The sequence below is a fragment of the Camelus bactrianus genome, chromosome 6 (assembly GCF_048773025.1).
Source record: "Camelus bactrianus isolate YW-2024 breed Bactrian camel chromosome 6, ASM4877302v1, whole genome shotgun sequence".
Taxonomy (NCBI): domain Eukaryota; kingdom Metazoa; phylum Chordata; class Mammalia; order Artiodactyla; family Camelidae; genus Camelus; species Camelus bactrianus.
In genome coordinates this window covers 33,347,868-33,358,683 of record NC_133544.1, presented here as the reverse complement: position 1 = coordinate 33,358,683, position 10,816 = coordinate 33,347,868, and the positions used below count along the sequence as shown (strand labels likewise).

At 35.7% G+C, this 10,816-nt stretch overlaps 1 protein-coding gene across 2 annotated transcripts in view; it reads right to left on the bottom strand.

Annotated features, from left to right (window-relative positions):
* Window positions 1-933: 933 nt before the first annotated feature.
* The window catches only part of PPP2R5E (protein phosphatase 2 regulatory subunit B'epsilon), a 132,321-nt gene continuing 122,438 nt past the window's right edge, over window positions 934-10,816 (bottom strand). For both annotated transcript variants that reach the window (XM_010962247.3, XM_010962248.3), the window contains exon 14: window positions 934-5,632. In XM_010962247.3, the coding sequence (XP_010960549.1) occupies window positions 5,533-5,632 (100 nt within the window). In that variant the 3' untranslated portion in view covers window positions 934-5,532. The remainder of the gene's footprint in view (window positions 5,633-10,816) is intronic.

Below are 10,816 nucleotides of genomic sequence, written 5' to 3'. Positions count from 1 at the left end.
AACTCTTAAATTTCTTTGAACCCTAAATTTCTTTGTTACAAGTTTCTTTTTCTTGATAAGCCACTTACCAAGAAGATCATTTTCAGATGTTACAAATGGTCATGCTTCGAAATACAAAACTGCTGAATTTACAAGGATTTTTTCCCTCCCCAACTCAAAGTTTAACTGAACATGAAACATTAACTGGTTAACTCTACATAGTTCTAAAGCTGATACGATTTAATTAGCTGAGAGTAAATCACACCTAAATCAAATGCTTTACAAAGAGAGTATCCCATGGTCCATGAGATGACGCTCTCCTTATCACATCACGGAGAGGTCTACGTCCCCTCCACTTGAGTCTCAGCAAACTGTCACTGTTTGACCAACAAAATATGACAGAAGGGATGCCACGACAGTTTCCGGACCCAGGCCTTAAAGAATTGGCAGCGTCTACTTCCTGTCTCTTAAAACAATCATTCCTAGCTGTCACACTGTGAGGAAGCCCAAGAAGGCAGCCCCCTAAGGAGGCCTATGTTGAGAACTGAGGCCTCTTGCTAAACCCCAAGCCAACAGCCAACACCAGCTTGCCAGCCATATGAGTAGGCCATGTTGGAAGCGAGTTCTCCTGACCCAGTAGATAAACCTAATTTGATGCTTAAGTAGCAGAGACAAGACATTCTTGCCAAATTCCTGCTCACACTGTACACTTGTGAACAAGATAAACAACTTCTGGGTTTTGCCACCAAGTTTTGGGGTAGTTTCTTATCCAGCAATAGACACTGAACCATTCCCTAATCATAAGCTGATTTTCTCAACATGAAATCCTGAACGTACCAACCAACCCCACTGCCTCACAGCTACATTGACCAAATCTACTACTTGTATGTTTTTAAAAGGCCACGGAGGTCAGAAACAAACAAATAGACAAACAAACACAGCCAGGCACCTGAAAACTCTTCACTGCTTCTTTATTAGGATGCACCCACAGTACAGAACCTCTCACACAGCTGTGAAAGGGGAAGGTTACAGTTCCCTTCGGGAGCACCTTCATTGTTGTTTCTGTTACCACTTTGAAGAAAGTAAATTATTTTCAAAGAAAGACATTTTAAATTCCAAGTGTTTATAAGACTCGGCTTGCATTTTGTTGTGTTTGAAAAGGAAGTAGCATATTTTAGCCAGCGCTGGAAGATTGTTTTGTGGCATTTTAACTTTGATGTTGGATCAGACGTCTTCACTGTCTGCTTGAACCAGTCTATCATTTTCATATGCAACTTTTCACATCAAAAATGCTTCATTTTTACCTCTACCCACAAACAGATGCTGTTTAAAAGAACACACACACACACAACTAAATTTAAAACCAATCATGAACCACAGCATTTCTAACAGGGAAAATGAACTTCTACTGCCCTCTCCTGCTAAAACAATGAAATACTAAAATACCAAAAGATCTATGAAGCTAAAGCGAAATCCTCAAACCAAAAGCAATGGACATGTCATCCTCATTATACCTCAGTCAAAAATCAGACAACAACCAGAAAATGTATTGGTAGTATTTATATTTGAAAGTTCCCCACTGATACATGAGGTCTGGATTACAACTTATATACAATAAGTGATTTCCAAAAAAAGTAATGAAAGAGAAGGGAAGGAAGGAAGGAAAGAAGGGAGGGAGGGAGGGTGGGGAGGAAGGAGGGGAGAAAAGGAAACCTATATTCATGGACATCATAATATGGGATGTTTATTTCCAAGAGATACTATCGCTGCTATCGTGCATAAGAAGCAGCACAAATTAACATTCCACTAGATTAAAATTTGCTCAGCTTTCTCCCAAGATGCACAATCCTTTCAGAGTTTTCAAAATTAAATATTGAGAAATATAAAATGCATTGCCAATATAGCTACTACAAAAATCCTTTGTGGCTCATTCCTTAACTCCACTCAGAGAAGCAGCTGAGCCAGAATATAAAAATAAAAATATTGATGTGCAAATAAAATATCACTGATCATGTCTGGTGCCACCATTTTGCTTTAGGTGACTGTCACTTTGTGATAACATTGGTAACAGCATCAAAAAAGAGAATCTCTTCATTTCTTGGGCCAGGTCAGTGCATCCAATTAAAGGGGGAAAAAAAAACAGAAGGGGGCAGGGAATCTCTGAACACTTAAAAATGCCAATAATATCCATACATCTTCCCTCTCCCACCCACCCCCATCCCCACAAAAAAATAAAAAAGCTTTTAAAGCTCTGAATATACTTTTTTTTCTCTCCATGGTGTGATTGAGCCTAGGGCTACATATTTACGTATAGCAGGTGCAATTACAAGCAATTCCTGGCTCTGCACCCTGGACTGTCCCATACATAGAAGGAGGTACAAAATAAATTAAATCCTTCCATTTAGGCAAGAAGCCCAAGATGAAGGAGCATCACCCTGCTTGTGAGTATCCAGAGGCATTGAGGGTATTATTTATTTCTTACTTTTTAAAATTTTTTATTTTATTTTATAAAAAAACATGTTAGGGAGAGCAAAATATAATAAAATTTAAAAGGACAAAAACTAAACACCAAAGGAAAACAACTCGGGACACTTGCACAATGAGAAAAGGAATGCATGCTTGATTCAAAGTATGAGATGGGTCAATTCACTCAACATGGTTGTTCCAGGCCCACAGCCTAAGGCCTCAGCATCCTTCTAAACCAGAGGGTTTTGTTTTTGTTTTTTGTTTTTTTCTTCCAAAGACACTCATCATCCTACCCCTGAAACCAATATGGTAGGGATAAGGGTGGAGTGATTATCACTCACTAACTACAATATTTGCTATTTAAAAAATATATTTATATATAGTTCTGGAAATTATGAAGCAAACAAAATATAACACAAAGATGCATTTGTCACAATTAACTCAAGTTGCAGCAACAGCAGAAACGTGGGAAAGGACAAAGAGAGAGGGCTGCTGCAAATGCAGCAAGTACGTCCTTAAATATGTCACATAGTGCAACAGTCAGATTACGTCAGTTACTCTGCGTCACTGGACACAACATGACAAACGTCACATTGTCACTTTCGGTTAAAAAAGAAAAGACAGTGTTTCTTCTCAGAAGTTTCCCTATGAATTTTAGACATATATCTATAAGAGCTTCTTTAAGTACGTCTAAAATTTGGCTTTATGCTTCTCAGTTTGGAATGATCAACATACAAAACTGACATCAAGGATAGCTGTGTAACTTTCACCTTAACTCTGAGGACAGAGTAAGGTGCAAAAAAGGAACCTGGTCTTTCTCATTTCAAATGACTGCATTTCATTCTAATGGGCAGAGGTATTTCATAAACCCGTGATGTTAATGTCCTCTATCTACAAAGATGAATTAATGGCCAACAAAAGTTTATACTGTCAAAATTAAATGTAAAGCAGAGTAAAAACTAATGGGCTAAAATCAAAAGAGGTAAAGGAGATGATTTGTGACAAATTTATTTTTACCTTTAGCATCTGAACTTGCACTTTTGCTCCAGCACTTTTAAGGTAAGTTATTTCATCTTTGGCAGCCCCTGCCAATTTTACATTGTTCTTTCAAAAAAAAAAAAAAAATCTATGAATTCCACTAAACCATGTTGGGTTTGGTATTGCATACGACTCTTTTACTGCTGTTTCTTCTTCAGAATTAACAATGCCAAGTTTGGTGTTTGTTTTACAAAGTTATTGAGATGACAACATCCATAATCAGCTGACTTTAACGCACAAACTGTGACCTGATAATCCTGAAACACTTAACAGGGGAGAAAGGTCAGCGGCTTTTTTTTTTTTTTCCTTTTTTTCTTGGAAAGAATAAAACTGCATATTCTACCTTATATATTAAATGGAAGGAAGAAAATATACAAGCCCATACTGATACCATTTCTATTAAGAGCAACGAGAGTTCATATGTTCCTGTTTGCTACTATCACAATTCAACACATGAATGCAGAATCAGCTCTGTACCACGAATACTGCTGGAAGTGATGGTTTAGGATTATCAACTCACTGCTGCCACGTCCGTAACAAGCAAAAGCATCCTGGAAATAACTCCCTAAACACGTCTTTCAGTACATAATAATGCAACTGCATTAGGTTAAGTACATAATGTACACACGTTTTATCAGCACTTTTAACTCCCCAAGATGTAAGATTCCTCTTCTAAATACAAAGCAGAGAGCCAATGAGACAGATCTATAGTACAGCCCTAGATTTTGTTTTGTTTGGTTTTTTTCTTCTTAAACAATTTGGTCACAATGCACCTTTGATATAAAAGCATTTTTAAACTTTATTATTAATACTCAGGACATTAGGAATTTCCAGATTTTTTTCAGTAGCATTTGTAGAACCACTTTTGGTAACAAATACAGTAGTTAGGAATATGCATCCAATTCAGAATGCATAGTGTTTATCCTGAATCCTTTCTGGCTAAAAACAGGGCTGGCGCTGTGATGGGATATAGAACGAGAATCTACAAAAAACACTGTAATATGTTTGGTATTTTTTTCCCCCAGAGGCTACATCCTCTTCTGCTGGAATACTTTATAAATACATATTAAAAAGTAAGGCAACAACTCCAAACAGTCCAAGCTGTCCGTTCAACTCTATTCCCAATTAGATTTGCAATCCTGGCAATCAATTTCATGGTTGTACTATTTAGTGTTTCTCTTTATTTCAAAATGGTCCAAAAGGATGTCTTCTGACATTTTTAGAACATCTCTTGTATGTGTGTTCAATGATGTACGGAACTAATACTGCTCAGGTACTGAAGCCTATGATGTCCCAGTGCCTGTTTTCAAAGGATTCAAGACATTGATTTGGATTCACCATAAACTGATGCATGAATCCAACATTCCCTTCCCTACTATGTTTATCACCTGTTCTCTTTTACTCCTAATTTTCAAACTAAAGGAGTACCAAGACTACCTAGTTACTGGAAAGATGTTCACTCCAGTAAACAAAACTTTTACCAGGGACCTTTAAAATTCATGGCCCCACTCCATGTGGACATTCAATTCATGAAGATGTGCAAAAGGAAAAGAAGTCAAATTACAGTCAAGTTATCCAGAGGAGGATGTTACACAAACTGATAAGGAAATGACAGTCTTTTTTTTCTTTCTTTACTATAAATACATTTAACAGCTTAGCAGAAAGACAAGCTAAATTTAAGATTTTCACATTTGAAAACTGTTTCATACTCTCTGCTAATGATAAATAAGGAACTCCCGATAATGGAATTTTAACACAGCAATTTCATCGACAGATCTCTGAAGACTGCTTTTTTTTTTTTTTTAAAGAGGGTTAGAACAATGATTATGTTTGCCAAGTTCTGAGAAGTCCATCTACTGTCCAAACTTTGGATTGAAGTCCTTATTCTTTTTTTCTTTACTTAGAGACAGGTATATACAGTGCTGTTGTAATAATGAAACAAATGTGAAATCTACTGAAAAGTTGCACAATACAGAAAACTGTTGCTCCATCTTCTACTACATAAATGTGTGACTCCACAGGTTAGTAATGTTGTTGTCATTATTCTTGTTAAGTTGGAATTATCCCATCACGTCTAAGACCTCTCTTTAACTCCAGATCCTCCAGTTTTTTCCACAATTCTTCACGCTCCTTTTCCTTCTTTTTCTCACTGGGGAAAAAAATAGAAGACAGGGTAAACAACTGAGAAAGTTTAAGGAGATTATCTAACAATAACTGCCCCTTTGACATACTTTTCCCCATGTATGGTTTTAAAGGGTCTTTGAAAAGTTTGGCATTAAGCTTGTGGGTGTTTTTTCTTTTTTGGTTTTTTCTCTCTTGCTCTTTTTTTTTTTTTCCTTGACATTTATATAGACACAAAAGTAGTATTAATGAACAGAGTAGGAGATGACAAGAATATTTTAATATTTCACATTGGTATTCCTTAACATTTAGTTTAATAAAGAAAATAGACTTCAAAATTACTGAGAAACACATATGAGGATCATTTATACATATCTGTTATCCTAAAACCAACAGCACATGAGTAATTTTCACTTGGGGGGGGGGGTCTAGTTCAAATCTAATTTTCTCTTTGTTCCCAAATAGTTTCTCCAAAGGGATGCTAGAGATGACACTGAGACAGAGAACACAGTAGATCAAAAAAAAAAAAAATACTTTTTCTTTTAGTATCCACTTTTTTCCTAAATTGTGTATAGGAAACCAGAAAATCCAAATTATTAACTTATTTTATACCTATATGCTCAGACAAATTAACTATTCTTTCTTCCATGATTTCAGTTTTAATACCGGGTAGAACTTTGTTGATATCTTTATGTATTACATTTTTACGATTCCAAGCCTTCAAATTTGGCTCAGTATCAGTTTGACTAGTGATTTCCAGACTTTCCAGAGTTCACTGTTGGGTAAAATTTACCAAAAACTTGGATGTCCAAAATAGGGTAAACAAACTTTATTTTGCCAAGGACATTTTTAGATGGCTATATATTTTTTTAAAAGAATGGATGTTAATTTTAACAACAATAAAGTAGTAAGTATACAATCCAGGATATGTGGCTATACTGTAAGTTAAATAAAGTCACTTTTATTAAAAATAATTCATTGCACTGTGTCCCTAGTTTTCTCATGTTCTGATGAACTAGTAAACGGTAGATCCAGGTAACATTTGTGAATCCATAAATTCAGATAATTCCTGAAAACAGGGGCTCTGCTACGCCAGGCATGATGGATATGGTCCTTCTGTTAGTTCACTTACTAAGAATTTAACTTCAGTAACAGTGCAGTGTTTACTCAAGGAAGGAAATCCACATAGGTTATGTGAAGTTTGTGTATAATTCCACTGCCTCATATTTTTTATGTCATCACCAATTTTTTAAGTTATACTGATATCTATAGCAACAGAAATTAATCTTCATCCTCCTCCAAAACATCTCTAGAAATATCTAAGGAATTTTACATTTTCAATCCCCTGGAGTATTGAGGGAATATTTAATTATATAATATAGTAATTAACATTATCATTTTATTATTTTGTTAATTTAAGCCTTGTTTAGTACAACTAGTTTTAACTAGCTCACACAAAATCTGCACAATACAAATTTCAGTGGGCATAATAGTTTTTAAAACAATTTCCTATTTAATCATTTTTATTAATAGGGCAAAAAATTTTATTAATAGGGCAATAGAGATAAGATCAGATAATTAGATACTTCTCCAAGCACTATGAATTTGAGAGTCTTAACTGTAAAGCAAGCTGTTTGGTAAATTATCGATTCTGGTTTCTCAGTACAGTTTGGGGATAATATTAGGTCTAAATAAATGTTATCATAGAATACAGATTTAAGTACATTTGAGTGAATTCTACAGATCCTGCTGCATTTCAATGCATGTGACCTTTTTATCTGGAGAAGGAGGAAGATGGTAAGCAAGGGCTTAGGGACTTTATTCAAAAAAAAACCAGCTTAAACATATGTTAGGTTCTTTAGGCCCTAATTTACAGACTTAAATTAAGTGCTGACATGATTAAAGTATACATCATCTTGTTCCTGAAGCGTTTCACTCGAGTCTTTGATGAAGATGAAGAGTTACACAGCATTCGATACAGTCTGTCCTGCGGGGCTTTTCTTCCAGGTGAACTTTTTGCTGAGTTATCATACATCGTTCATACTGACAACTTTATCTTCAAGAATCCTAAATATTTCTGATATAGCTACTGTCACCCCCATCCTTTCCCACTTTTCTCTCTCCCTGTAGGTGGCAATTTAAAACTTCACCACATTGTCATCCTAGGGGTGATGTCAAACTCTCTTCCAATTTCAGTGTCACAGAGCACCACTGCTGGCATATGTGTTAGTTACTTATTCCACCCACCATTTTCAGATTTGTAATACTCAAAAAAAAAAAAAAAAAAAAAAAAAAAGCTGATCGGAACTGAAACAAGGACTAATTTCTTGCCTTCCAGAAGTGAAGTCCTCCTTTCAGTTCTTCTTGGACAATACCAAGTAAGTCCCTATTCTTTCTTTAATCATTTTGAGCATTTTAGAAGTAAGGTCTTTAATAGTCTTAATGGGGTTCTACATATATGATCTGTATTTAACTAGAACAATAAAAATGGGTTTTCAGTTGCTGTAAAGGATATTACGTACAATGCAGTCTTTAATGATACGTTACAATATGAAAACGTGCCCAGTACCTCCTTTACTTAAATAATATTTTTACAAGATTTTAAGTTTGGAACTTGGAGGGTTATTACAAATTTAATGATACTATTATAAATTTAATAATGATAGTATTATAAATTTAAACATTTGCATAATGATATGATAAATTTAGTAAATTAAAAGTTCTTTAAATTCCAAGTGTGGTACAACATATTCAATAACTGATATTTATTTCAATATGGTAGAAAAAATTTTCAGTCTCTTCTGTCTACTGTTAAATACTTGCCATATTCCATAATTAAGTTGCTTTTCAATATACCACATCCTGATAATTGAAAAAAAAAATCACTTTGATGGTCCTTTGTTCTCTGCCACCAAACCTTTCCTCTCATTGCTCTTTTCATCCAAAATGCAAGTAACACATTAAAAATCAGGCAAAGATACAAGAGAATCACAAGTAGTTTTGCTCAGGAGGTTCAGCAAGGTTCTGAATATGAGCACTCCGGGATCCTCGAAAGACTATGGTTTTACATTATACACAAAGCTGACATTTGCTTCTGGATGAGAAAAGCCAAACCAGACATTCAACTATTAACAAGCTCTCCAGAGTACATGAAACATGGACTTTCACGGTAGATGAAAGTCCAGCCAGGGTCTGAATATTTATGTGCCCCCAAAATTCATGTGTTGAAATCCTAACCCCATCAAAAGATGACGGTGTTAGTAGGTGGGGCCTTTGGGAGACGATTAGGTCATGAGGGTGGAGCCCTCGTGAATGGGATCAGTGCTCTTATGAAAGAGAGCCCGCAGGGATCCCCTGCCCCTTCCACCCTGTGAGGACGTAGTGAGAAGGCACCAGTAAGAACCAGAAAGAGCACCCTCATCCTACCTCACTGGCACCATGTTCTCAGACTTCCAGAGTCTGGAACTGTGAGCCATACATTTTTGTTGTTTATAAAGTACCACTAAAATATCCATAATGTGGTACTTTGTTGTAGCCGCCCTAATGCACTAGAACAACTTCTTTTGGAAAGCTGGACATATTGAACAAGAAATAACAAAATTCAAGGATCATGTAAATGAAATCAAGAAAGGCTTACTAACTCCCAGCCTGTCCAGTGACTAATTTCTCACCACAAGGCTATAAGCAGAAATGATGTGTACAATCAGAAACAGACACAACACAGTAAACTGACTATATACTTCAATAAAAAAGAATGCCAAAAAAAAAAAAAAGGAAAGAAAAAAATAAGAAATGATGTGTATAACTTCAGGCTCAGTCATTAAAATATTACATACGTGCTCCTCCAAGGTCTTCTCCTTTCTCTAGAGCTAGAATTGCCTGCAACCCAACTTCAACCTTGCAGATAAGGAAAACACCATAGGAGACGACAAAATAGAAAGAACCTGGGTACCTAAGTGACCTGGAGCATTCTCTTTGGACTATTACATGACAGTGACATAAAATTCTGTCTTTTTAGAAAGAGAAGAGAAGAGAGGAGAGGAGGAGGGGAGGAAAAGGAAAAGGAAAAGGAAAAGAGACTTACTAAGCCAGAAGCATTTATTATACAAAGTTCTGCTGGTTTCTATTCCCTCTTGATCTTAAACATTTCAAGATTTGCACTGGAAACAACCCAAATATCCATCAGTAGATGACTAGATACAGAAGATGTGGTATATTTATAATGGAATACTACTTGGCCATAAAAAAGAATAAAATAACGCCATTTGCAGCAACACTGATGGACCGGGAGATCATCATTCTAAGTGAAGTAAGCCAGAAAGAGAAAGAAAAATGCCATATGACATCACTTACACGTGGAATCTAAAAAAGGGGGCATAAGTGAACTTATTATTTATAACTTAGATGATTGATTTCTTGAATATGGGTAAGCACATTTGACTGTCCTTTATAATTGGATTACTGCATTCTGTTGATTCTTATTTTGTGGCTGGCTTTATTCCTTTGATAACTATGTAAGTTTAAAAAGCTAAAGCTCTAAATTTTTTTCTTAGAAATGATGAACAGTACATATATGCAAATTTTTAAATGGTTTTCTCTCTCAATGAGTTGCTCTTCCTAGAATAAACTTGTTAATTAAAAAAAAATTACCAAATCATTCATTTGATTGGTATTTTAAAATAATTACTTAAAAGAGATGTTTTCTCTTTATCTAACTATGGAGAAAAGAGAAAAGAGAGAAATAGCAAAATAAAGGAGGAGAAAATAGAAAAAAGGAAACTGGTAGATTTCTTTAAGAAATGTTTTTGCTTTGCTAAATATTTGCTGAAAATAAAAATCTCTTCACCATGTTATAAAAAAAAGATTTGCATAATATCAGACTCTTCACCTCCCTGTTCTTTTTACTGCCCCTTAAGTCACAAGGAATATTTGCTGGGCTGTAGTGCAGAAAGTAAGTTCTGGGCCAAAGAGCTAAACAAAAATGGTGCCTCATCTCTCTCTTGCTGCTGGAGTGAAGTACTAATCAGCCCTGTGCTAGTTCAGGAGGGGAGCAGATCCAGATGGCAAACTACCTGATAGCCCCCTTAAGTGGGTCTGAAATATCAGTTACGTGCCAGGCTCTTAACCCTGAGGCAGAAGAGACACATTACCACCATCATCATCATCATTATCATCATCATCATCACCATCACCATCACCATCATCACCATCA